The sequence below is a fragment of the Thamnophis sirtalis genome, unplaced genomic scaffold (genome assembly GCF_051295495.1).
Source record: "Thamnophis sirtalis isolate CommonGarterSnake01/CBP01778 unplaced genomic scaffold, rThaSir2_p1.2 scaffold_3, whole genome shotgun sequence".
In the NCBI taxonomy this organism is placed as follows: Eukaryota; Metazoa; Chordata; class Lepidosauria; order Squamata; family Natricidae; genus Thamnophis; species Thamnophis sirtalis.
This window is the reverse complement of record NW_028261383.1, coordinates 22,813,070-22,825,886: the sequence shown is the minus strand read 5'-3', so window position 1 is coordinate 22,825,886 and position 12,817 is coordinate 22,813,070. Positions and strand designations below refer to the sequence as shown.

General features: G+C 42.1%; 1 protein-coding gene across 1 annotated transcript; it reads right to left on the bottom strand.

Annotated features, from left to right (window-relative positions):
* Nucleotides 1-314: 314 nt before the first annotated feature.
* Nucleotides 315-9,504, bottom strand: LOC106540832 (uncharacterized). The gene is given in 4 exon segments (XM_087708395.1): nt 315-604; nt 606-717; nt 4,934-4,936; nt 6,569-9,504. Coding segments are annotated over 4 exon segments (1,797 nt in total). The 5' UTR covers nt 7,975-9,504; the 3' UTR covers nt 315-328.
* Between the last annotated feature and the right edge of the window lie 3,313 nt (nt 9,505-12,817).

Below are 12,817 nucleotides of genomic sequence, written 5' to 3'. Positions count from 1 at the left end.
TGTCTTCCATTCCCAGCAAAATCGGGATAATCTATCTGCATAGCTAAAATATCACTTTCGCTGCTACCAATAATGTCCTCTTTATATTTGAAGGATAAATGTTCAAAAAAAATTAAGGAGCTCTGGGACAGAAATGAAAAACAAGAAATGTCTCCCATGTGTTGGGGAGAGTGCTGGAATACAAAAATTCTTTGTGGTAAGATTAAAGATTCAATTTCTCATCTGAAATTACAATGGGACATTTGAAATGAAATTCAAGCCTTCTCTACACTCATCACTTTGGGCATCAGGTTTTTAATGTGTGCACTAAGGGTTCCTGAAGCACCGTTCACACTCGGGGACACTTAAATGGTTTCTCCCCTGTGTGTATAAGCATATGATTTAGAAGGCTATCTCTAGTGCTGAAATCTTTCCCACAGTCTGGACACTCATACGGTTTCTCTCCTATGTGAGTCTTCTGGTGACTCACCAGCTGAGAATTCCAAGGGAAACCTTTTTCACAATTTGGACACTTATATGGTTTCTCCCCAGAGTGAGTTCTCCGGTGTGTCACCAGGCTGGAATTTTGACTGAAACATTTCCCACAATCAGGACATTTATAGGGGTTTCTCTCCTGTGTGAATCCTTTGGTGCTTGACCAGGTTGGAATTGCGATTGAAACTTTCCCCACAGATAGGACATTCAAATGGTTTCTCTCCTGTGTGATTTGCCTGGTGTCTAACGAGGTGAGAATTGTTACTGAAACTTTTCCCACAATCAGGACATTGAAAGTGTTTCCCTCTTGAGTTAGTCCTCTGGTGGTTGACCAGGCTGGAATTATAACTGAAACTTTTGCCACAATCAGGGCATTCAAAAGGTTTCTTTCCTACATAAGTCCTCTGTTGTCTCATGAGGTGGGAATTTCCAATTAAACTTTCACATAATCTGGACACTCATGTGTTATGTGAGTCCTCTGATGTATTACCTTGTTGTCATGCTCACTACAGTATTTACCACATTGGGAGCACTTTTAAATCTTTTGTCCTGTGTGGATCTCCTTGTACATAATCAGCTATGATTTACAAGCTGTGCTCTGGTGTCACTCTGGTGACATACTAATTCAAGCAGTCCTCACTTATTGACCACAATTGAGACTGATACCTGGACATTAATCAGTCCCATCATGAGCATGTGGTCACACAAGACTGCACACTTACATCTGTTCCTCTGCAGTTGTTAAGCAAAACACTGTGGCTTGTTAAAGGCAATTTGAAATATGACTGTGACTTGCAAATTCCTTCTAAGGTTTTGCCTCACTTATCCTCTCAAGTCTAGTGTGATCCAAGTTCAAATACCCATTCAATTGAGAAATTTACTTACTGAATCACAAATTCATAGAACTGCAAAGAGTTAAATATATCTGGAAGTGCTGGGGACAGATCATACATATACACTATGAGTGGGTACACTCATACTTTTCAATCTAAATGTAGAGCAACAGGGTAGGTGGGTGGATGGATTAACTGGAGAAATGATCCCAAGAGCCTCATTAAAATTTAATGGACCATTTTTGTTCATAGACGTCCACCACTAGAAATAGACAAGAAATACTTGTCCACAACCACCCTGATGACAATCTAATTCAGGTAGTCGTCATTTACTGAAAGCCATTGCGACCAGCAAGCCTGTTCCTAAATGGCGTGGCCATTAACTATGGTATCACTTAATCATGGCAACTTACATCATCTGTTCTGGCTGTGGTCATTAAGTGAATCACCATGGTCTGCTCAGTACAATGTAACATGACTGTGACTTGCAGCTTCCTGTCATTTTCATTTTGTTTGTTAGAAATCAGTTGTGAAGGTTCCAAACGCTGAGTCCATGACTGTGGGACACCACAACCGTAAGTGCAAGCTAGTGTCATCCCCACATAACTGTGATAGCCACAACTTTGAGGAACACTTTACAGTCTTCTTTTAAGCCCCACTGTAAGACTGAATGGTAAGTAATAAAGTAGGTCTACCTATAAAACAGAACATCACAAATGCACTCAATAAGGACTTTTTTTTTAAGTTGTGGGTTAAACAGTTGTGCCACGTTAATCCATGGATAGCACACCAGCAGGAAATCCTGTGTTTGTTTGCTAGATATGGAAGTATTCACAAAATTCCTGAAGACAGCACTGGCAGATCAGTTCCAAATTGTTGCCAAGAAAAGAACATGCCCATAAAATTACAAAGACTCAACCCTAACACGAAAAAGACTAAAAAAAATCTCCCAACACAGAAAAATGCAGGCACCAATTTTAAAGCATGTGCCACCAGTGGAATACAATCTGGGGAGGGAAGGAATATGTAGCAGCTGACATGTTTCAGCCTCGTTGCTTCTCTGCTTTACACCTGGGGTAACCTAAACATCCAGTGGTGAAATTCATTTTTTTCCCTACAGGTTCTCTGGGTGTGGCTTGGTGGGCATGGCTTGGTGGGGACTCCAGGGTAAGGCCATAGCCGTGGAAAGGTGCATTCCCCAACCTGGTCAAGGTGGGCAGCGGCTTTGGGGCCTCGGGAAATGGCTCGTCCCTAGGCCCCAGGCTCTGACCCAAGGTGAAGGGTGAGTGGGCAGCATGCATTGCTTACCTTTGGTGAGCTGAATGGGTGAGGTGACTGACGAGACGATTAGCTGGGCAAAGGCAACATATATAGAAGGCAACACATATAGAGTGAGCAGCCAGAAGGGGCGAGTGGCCAGAAGAGGTGAGCAGTGAGCAGCCAGAAAAGGCAAGTGAGTGGCCAGAAGGGGTAAGAGGCAAACGAGTGGATGTGGGCATGGGCAGGGCCAACCAGGGTTTACTGGTTCAGTGAACTGATTCAAATTGTCACAACCGGTGTGCCCGAACCGATCTGAACCGGTTGAATTTCACCCCTGCAAACATCCGTACTTGCTTCTGCACTCTCCTTCACCTTTCAGCTGCTGCTTCTACCCTGGGAAGACCACGAGGCCTAGCTATCTACCTCAATGAAGCTATAGCAATAGCAGTTAGACTTATATACCGCTTCATAGGGCTTTCAGCCCTCTCTAAGTGGTTTACAGAGTCAGCATATTGCCCCCAACAATCCGGGTCCTCATTTTACCCACCTCGGAAGGCTGGAAGGCTGAGTCAACCCTGAGCCGGTGAGATTTGAACAGCCGAACTGCAGAACTGCAGAACTGCAGTCAGCTGAAGTAGCCTGCAGTGCTGCATTTAAGCACTGCGCCACCTCAGCTCTGCGAGGCTTGATTCCCCATCCGCCTGCCTATGACAACTCGAGAGCAAGTCAGGAGTGCTTTGCAAGTTGGCATTCGGCTTCCCTTACTTCCCGAAGGCAAATTCATCTCCAGGCTTTTCAAAACATCATGGGGACCTCAACTTTCACGATGTCTGTTGACCCTGATTCATAATTTGGAGAGTCATCAGGGAAGTCAGACAGATCCTCTGTAATGGTATGATTTTCAAAATCCTACAAACCCACTGGCACAACCAATGGCTGCTTTAGAGATTGTAAAGTTAAAAGTAAAACTATAGTTTAGTTGTCCAGTTTGAAACGTCCTAACTCTTCTCTCAGACTGGCAGCGATGGAGAAGACCAGGGGTGAAATTCAGTCGGTTCGGACCGGTTCAGGTGAACCGGATGTTAATTTTACGTCCGGTTCAGCGAACTGGTAGTTCCAACGATTATCTCGCCCCTCCCCTCCCCTCCCAAGAGTCCCAACACGACCCATTTTGGATCCCAGTTAAGTGCAGGGGTCCCTTGGAGTCCATGGAGGTGGAAAATGGGCCTATTTCCAGCCTCCAGAGCCCGTGGAGGTGGGAAATGGGCCTCCCAGAGGAGTAGATATTCAATTAGAAAAAAATGTGAAATATCTAGGAGTCTACTTAACCACAAGGTGCATAACAATTAAGGAGGATCATTATATCAAACTATTAAACCAAATAAAGGTAGACCTGGAGTGATGGAAGAACCTGCAACTTTCCTTAATGGACAGAATAGTGACAATAAAAATGAACATCCTGCCAAAGATACTTTTCATATTTCAAAACATCCCCATAAAATTAGAGAAAGAATATTTTGGAAACCCGGATAAGATAATGTCAAAATTTATATGGCAAGGAAAGAAACCAAGAATTAAAATGAAATTGTTGCAAGAATCAAAAGACAGAGGAGGGTTTGGTTTGCCAGATTGGGAACTGTATTATCAAGCTGCAACAATTACCTGGGTTAAAGAATGGATAATGTTACGGAATAAGAGGTTATTAACACTAGAGGGCCATGATATCCAATCAGGGTAGCATGGTATGGAAAACACACAGCACATCAATACTTCCAAAGGCACTAGAGATGACATGCTCTATTGGTGCTATGGAACAAAATTAAACATCAGAATTACATGAAAATCTCGATCTAGTTCTCCACCTTAGAAGCACTGATACACCCTAATTTTATTAATCTGGGAAAAATCATCTCATACAAGGATATAGTAAACGAAAAAGGAGAATTGAAAACTAGATTAAAACATCAGGGATGGAATTGGAGTGGTGGTCATACTTACAAATTCAACCTCACTATATAAAAGATATGGGGTATTAGTAGAGAATTGACGACTCTAGACAAATTATTTTTGCTGATTGAATATTTATTCCTTTATTCAGATCGTCTTTCTGTTTGTTTGTCATGTTCTTGGCTACCATTTTAGTTTTTTCCTTATTTACTTTTAATCTTCTCTGTAGTCTTCTAAAACCTCCGCAAGGCTCAGGCCCAATTGCAATGGTTCCTCTAGAATAAATACTAAATCATCTGTGAAGGCTTGCAATTTATAAATTTCTCTTTTAATTTCCAATCCTTTGATTTGTATATATTTCCAAATAATCCTTGTAAGTACTTCCAATGTTAATATAAACAATAACAGCGATAACGGACATCCTTGCCTTGTACCTTTCTGAATTTTGACATTTTGTATCACTTCATTCACAATTACTCTAACCTCCTGTTTGGAATATATTGCCATGAACGCGTTCATAAATTTGTCACCAAATTCCATATTTTAATTATTGTAACATAAATTTACATTTAACTTTATCAAATACTTTTTGAACATCTAGAAATAATAATACCACCTGCTTCTCAATATGTTTTTTGTAATATTCTAGTATATCTAAAATTGTTCTCATGTTTATTCTTTATTTGCCTTTAGGGCAGAAATCCATTTTGGTCCACATGTATAAACTCATTCAGGAACCTTTTCAATTGTTCAGCTATTATTGATGTATATATTTTATAATCCGTATTCAGCAAAGAGATAGGTCTATAGTTTTTAATTATGGTTAGATCAGCATCCTCTTTCTGGATCAAGGTGATATTAGCCATGAAGATGCTGGTGTCTTCGCTTCTCTTATTTGATTTTGATTTGATTTGATTTTAGCTTTATTTGTATGCCGCCCTTTTCCCTAAGGGGACTCAGGGCGGCTCACAATTCAGGGGGAGGGAAGTACAAAACAAGTTATACACATAAGACAGTACATCATTAAAAAGCACAACAGTCATACTATTCGGGAGGGGTTGAAGTCTTTAGCCCCAGGCCTGTCGGGACAGCCAGGTTTAAAGGGCTACGCGGAAGGTCTGGAGGGTGGTGAGGGTACGAATCTCCACGGGGAGTTCGTTCCATAGGGTCGGAGCAGCCACCGAGAAGGCTCTCCTCCGGGTAGTTGCCAGTCTACACTGGCTGGATGATGGAATTCGGAGGAGGCCTAGTCTATGGGATCTTATTGGCCTAGTGGAAGTAATTGGCAGTAAGATCCCATAGACTAGGCCTCCTCCGAATTCCATCATCCAGCCAGTGATACAAAATGTATAGGTACAGTATACATGGCACCTTGCCCAATAGTAGTAACTGTGAGAGGGATCTTGTAGTCCTAGCGGACAATCATTTAAATACCAAAAAACAACAACATTGTTCTAGGCTGCATAAACAGAGGGACAGAATCAAGATCACGTGAAGTGTTAATACCACTTTATAATGCTTTGGTAAGGCCACACTTGGAATACTGCATTCAGTTTTGCTCACCATGCTGTTAAAAAAAAATGTTGTGACTCTAGAAAGAGTGCAGAGAGAAGATGATTAGAGGACTGGGGCTAAAACATATGAAGAACGGTTGCTGGAATTGGGTATTTGTAGTCTGATGAAAAGAAGGATCAGGAGTGAGATGATAGCAGTGTTCCGATATCTCAGGGACTGCCACAAAGAAGAGGGAGTCAAGCTATTCTCCAAAACACCTGAGGGTAGGACAAGAAGCAAGAGGTGAAAACTAATCAAGGAGAGAAACAATTTAGAACTAAGGAGAAATTTCCTGACAGTTAGAACAATTAATCAGTGGAACAACTTGCCTCCAGAAATTGTGAATACTCCAACACTGGACGTTTTAAAGAAGATGTTAGATATCCATTTGTCTGAAATGTAGGGCTTCCTGCCTAAGCAGGGGGTTGGACTAGAAGTCCTCCAAGGTCTAGTCTAGTTTACTTTATTCTTTCTCTCTTCTGTGAATATTCTGGTGATACGTGAGATGGGAATTTCGACTGAAACTTTTCCCACAGTCAAGACATTCAAAAGGTTTCTCTCCTGTGTGAATATTCTGGTGGTTGATGAGGTGGGAATTTTGACTGAAACTTTTCCCACAATCAGGACATTCAAAAGGTTTGTCTCCTGTGTGAGTCCTCTGGTGTCTCAGGAGGTGGGAATTCTGAGTGAAACCTTTTCCACAGTCAAGACATTTAAAGGGTTTGTCTCCTGTGTGAGTCCTCTGGTGTCTGATGAGGTAGAAATTTTTAATGAAACTTTCCCCACAATCTGGACATTCAAAAGGTTTCTCTCCTGTGTGAGTCCTCTGGTGGTTCATGAGGTAAGAATTTTGACTGAAACTTTTCCCACAATCTGAACATTCAAAGGGTTTCTCTCCGGTGTGAATCCTCTGGTGTATTACAAGATAGGAATCCTCACTGAAACATTTCCCACAGTCCAGACATTCAAAGGGTTTCTCTCCTGTGTGGGTCCTCTGGTGTCTCATGAGGTGGGAATTTGTAATGAAACTTTTCCCACAATCGTAACATTGAAAGGGTTTCTCTCCTGTGTGAGTCCTTTGGTGTCTCACAAGGTGGGAATTCTGACTAAAACCTTTTCCACAGTTAGAACATTCAAAAGGTTTCTCTCCTGTGTGAGTCCTCTGGTGGTTCATGAGGTGGGAATTCTGAGTAAAACCTTTTCCACAATCAGGACATTCAAAAGGTTTTTCTCCTGTGTGAATTCTCTGGTGATTCATGAGGTGCGAATTCTGACTAAAACCTTTTCCACAGTCAAGACATTCAAAGCGTTTCTCTCCTGTGTGAGTCCTCTGGTGTCTCATGAGTTCGCAATTCTGATTGAAACCTTTTCCACAATGAGGACATTCAAAGCGTTTCTCTCCTGTGTGAGTACTCTGGTGTCTCATGAGGTGAGAATTTCTAATGAAACTATCCCCACAATCTGGACATTCAAAGGGTTTCTCTCCTGTGTGAGTCCTCTGGTGGTTCATGAGTTGGGAATTTTGACTGTAAGTTTTCCCACAATCAGGACATTCAAAGGGTTTTTCTCCTGTGTGAATATTCTGGTGTGTCATCAGGCTGAAATTATCTCTAAAACCTTTCCCACAGATAGGGCATTCAAAGGGTTTCTCTCCTGTGTGAGTCCGCTGGTGTCTCGTGAGGTGGGAATTTGTAATGAAACATTTCCCACAATCAGGACATTCAAAGGGTTTCTCTCCTGTGTGAGTCCTCTGGTGTCTCACCAGCATGGAATTATGACTAAAACTTTTCCCACAGATAGGACATTCAAAGATTTTCTCTCCTTTGTGAATCCTCTGGTGTATGATGAAGTGGGAATTTCTAATGAAAGCTTTCCCACAAACTCGACATTCGTAGGCTTTCTCCATGGAGTGAATCCTCTGATGTATTACCAGGCTGGGATTATGACTGGAACTTCTCCCACAGTCAGGACATTGAACGGATTTTTCACCTTTGGGATTCGTCTAGTCCAGTGTTGTCAAACTTGCAGCCTGCAGGCTGGATGCGTCACACACTGGCCATTCCCATGTCCATTTTAGTGAAGGGAAAAAGTCACGATACATCACAACATTTCTGTGACAATGCAGGTGTGACAATCCTGCTCTAGTGTATCAACAAATTGAAATTACAATTGAAAGTTTTCCCACAATCAGGACATTCAAAGCATTTTTTTTTCCTATTGAGTCCTCTGGTGTATCACGAGGCTGGAATTCTGACTGAAACTTTTCCCACCGAAAGGACGTTTGAATGATTTTTTTCTCTGGTATCCGAGATGGAAATTTCTAATGAAGCTTTTCTCTCAATCTAGACTCTCATAGAGTTTCTCCCTGGAGTCAATCCACTGATGTATTATCAGAATAGAATTGAGAATGTGCACAGTCAGCACATTCAAAGGGTTTCACTCCTGTATGTGTCTTGGGTGATTCACCAGACTGGACTTCTCACTGAAATTTTCCCCACAGAAAGGATATTCAAATGTTGTTGTTTTTTTCTGTGTCTGAGTCCTTTAGTGTCTCATGACCTGGGAATTTCTTTTGAAACTTTCACACAATCTGCAGAGTCATACGTTTTCTACCTGTGGCGAGTCCTCTGATGTATCATCATGTTGCTATTCTCACTATACACATTTACTGAATTGGGAGCACTTTTATGGCTTCCCTCTTGTGTGGTTGCTTCCATGAACCACAAGGGAGCTGTTGCCACATTCAGCTAATTTGTATGGCTTTTCTCCTTTCTGGCTCCTCTAGTACATAATCAGCTGCGATTTGCGATCTGTGCTTTTCCCACAATAGGCAAATCTATGGAGCTTTTGCACAGCTGATATTCTTGAGGAGGTCAAAAATATAGACAATGACTTGTTTAGTGGTGCTTTCATTCAAGCCGTTTTCTTCCTGACAGGCCTGCATTCCTGTCTGATCTACATGGCTTTACTATTGACCTTTTCCTCTCCACTTCCCTTTTTTGCTGATTGAAAAATAATCTCCTTTGACTTTTCATGTAATGTATCCTTGAGTTCTGCATAACCTGCTTATTTCACCTTGAAATCTTTCTTCATTTTCTCTCTTTTGTCTAACAGCTGCTGGAGGAGGAGGAGAATTGTGTGGTCTTCTGAAGGAAATAGAAAATATTTTTATTTCTGGCTCGATTTTCTTCCCTTTGCAATGTTGCTTGTTATTTACAGTTGTTCCGAGTTCTCTTATTGTCATTCTCTTTGTCTGTAAGATTCAAAGAAAAGTGGAACTTTGTTTATAAAATGGTTAGAGATTATGTGAAAAAGAAAAAAGTATATTACAATGAAAAAGCAAACATGCTCCAATGCTTGAATAGTCTCTTATATTTATGATTCATTTGACACATGGAGGACTACTGAGATCCATGTTCAAATAGGCATTCAATCAAATTCAATTGTTTAGTTGAGTCAATCACAAATTCTTAGCAATGCAAAGTGTTGTTATCAAATATATATGGAAGTGCTAGGGATAGGTTATGTAACTGCAAATATATGCATAGAGAGAAATACAGATACACCCACCTACATATGTATATATCTTATACATCTAATACATCTTATACACTAATCTTGCGAAGCTTCTTCTCCAATAATATTGTATTGCTAACTACGGCATACAAAACCTTTGCTAGACCAATTCTCGAATACAGTTCATCTGCCTGGAATCCGCACTGTATATTGGATATTAATACAATTGAGAGAGTCCATTAGTACTTCATGAGAAGAGTACTCCATTCCCCTACTCACAACAGAATACCTTATGCCACTAGGCTTGAAATTTTGGCCTTGGAAAACCTAGAACTACGCCGCCTACAGCCTGACCAAAGCACTGTACACAAAATTATCCACTACTATGTCCTACCTGTCAAGGGCTACTTTAGCTTCAACCACAATAATACACAAGCAAACAATAGATATAAACGCAAGGTAAACTACTCCAAACTCGATTGCAGAAAACACGATTTCAGCAACAGAGTGGTCAATACCTGGAATGCACTACCTAACTTTGTGGTTTCTTCCCCAAACTCTCATAATTTTAACGTAAGACTGTCTACTGTTGACTCACCCCATTCCTAAGAGATCTGTAAGGGGCATGCATAAGCGCACCAGCGTGCCTACCATCACTGTCCTACTGTCTCCATTTATTCATACCCATTTACTGTGTTCATATTTATGTTATCTTTTACATGTTTGACAGACTAAACTAAACTAAATAAATAAACATGGAGAAAATCTATGTCTTTCAAGCCTGACAAAATGTCCCAAAATGGTTAGAGTCAAACCTTCTGAGCTACATTTAGAGATTGTGGGGGCTTTAACTGATGAAATGATGCTATAAGCCTCTGCAAGATTTGAAGCATCACTTTTACTCATAAAAGTCCCCAGCTGCCAATAACAGCAGAAAATACTGTCCAGAACCCCTCTGGTGACATCCCCATTCAAGTAGTCCTCACTTAACTGACTACAATTGGAACTGATATTTGCATCACTAAGCAGCTCAATCATTAAACATGATGTCACATGACAGTGCCAACTTACATCTGTTCCTCTGTAGTTGTTAACCTAATTACTGTGGGTTGTTAAAGGCAATTTCATATGACTGTGACTTGCAATTTCCTGCCAGTATACCCACTGATTTTGCTTGTCAGAAGCTAGCTGGGAAGGTCACAAATGGGGATCATGAGTGTGGGATGCCGCCACCATCATAAATGTGCAACTATTGACAGAACCCAAGTTGGTGCAACTCCTTTTCCTGCACCTTCAAAACCACAGTCAATGCTGAAGTGTGGTCACTGTACAAGTGCTGGGATTACTACAAATTTTGTGATACAGAAGATACAGAAGGATCTTGAAAAACTTGAACATTGGGCACTTTCTAACAAAATGAGATTCAATGGTGAAGAAAGTAAGATTCTACATTTAGGCAAGAAAAACGAAATGCAGAGATACAGTATAGGTGGTACCTTGCTCAATAGTAGCAACTGCGAGAGGGCTCTTGGTGTCCTAGTGGGCAACAATTTAAATATGAGCCAGCAGTGTGCAGCAGCTGCCAAAAAAGCCAACACAGTTCTAGGCTAGAGGAATAGAATCAAGATCATGTGAAGTTAATACCACTTTATAATGCCTTAGTAAGGCCACACTTGGAATACTGCATTCAGTTTTGGTCACCATGATGTAAAAAAAGATGTTGAGACTCTAAAAAGAGTGCTGGTATGGGACACAGGCCATCACTTCCTGTAGAATTTACTGTTCTGACCAAGCATCCCGAGGGATGTCAATTGCTAAACTTGTCTCTATCTCACAGTTCTGGTTCTTACGTCACTTAGTGACGATAGTGGACTCCATTTTGCTCACTTGGCTCAAGTCTCTGGATGGGACCACTCCCTCTGTGGAGAAAGGCCAGAAGGAAATCTCAGAAGAGCCCCCACTTGCAGTGCTACCCCCAAAAGGGCTGTTGGAGTCCGGGTTCTCTTGGCCCTCTTGGTATGGCCACTGGTCCACACTGGTCCCTCACTCAGGCACCTCTACTGGCCTGGGTCGTGGAGTGGAGTGGTGGTCAGTCTCCACTCAGTAGGCAGGTCATGAGGTGGGGGTGATGATCAGTCTTTTCCCAGCAGATGAGTCAGATGATGAGATGGTACTCTCCCTCCCTCTCTCTCCCTCCCTCCCCCCTCTATCTTGAATGACCTGCTGGGCTTTCTTTCCACTGCTTCTGCTCCTTCCTGGATTCCTCAGTTTGTCCCACAGAAGCCTTTCCTCTCCTATCCCCTTCGCCCCCTCAGGCTTGTCCCACAGAAGCCCCTCTTATCCTACCTCTTTCTCTTCCTCCGGCTTGCCCCACGGAAACCTTTCCTATCCTCCCTATTGCCTTCACTCCCTCTCCCTTTCCCCAGGCCTACCTTGCTTCATTTCTCCCTTAAGCCTTTTTCTGTGCTCTCAGGCCGCCTTTTTTCCAGGCCTCTCTTCCTATCCTTACCTTTTTTCCCAGCCAACCCTCCCTCCTTCTCTTGCACTCCCACTCTCTCCTTCCCTTCCAGCCAAAACCTTTTATCCCCCACCCCACACACAGATGGATAAGATAGGAAATACCATACTTATTGGCAAGACATGGAAATAAAAAACAAACATTGAACTATAGAACAGTGTCCCAATCCTGGAGGAGTTGACATAGAGGGCGTCAAGGTCATCTCTAAAGCACCAGAAAACAAAACTGGAAGCAATGGATGGAGTAATCAAGTAGAGAAGCAACCTCGAACTTCCTATTAGGAGAAACTTCCTAACAGTGAGAACAATTAACCAGTGGAACAGCTTATTTTCAGGAGTCTTAGGTGGTGGCTTTTAGAAAGAGACTGCACTGGTGGCTTTTAGAAAGAGACAATGGCACAGCCATTGTCTGAAATGAGCAGGGGATTGGGACAGATGTTTCAGCTCATTCCAGTGATGGGAGCACCCACAACCTCTGGAGGGAAGCCATTCCCAAAGAATCCACCTTCATTTGGAAGAGACTTTTTCAATCTTCCCACCAGAAGGAAAATTGCAGCCACCAGTTTCACAGCGTGCAGCACCAGTGGGCTTAAATTCGGGGAGGGAAGGAACCTGCAGCAGCAGCAGCTGAGATACTTCAGCCCAGTTGCTTCTCTGCTTCCAGGACTCTCCTCCCGCCCGCCCTCAACTCACCTTCCAGCTGCTGCTTCGATCAT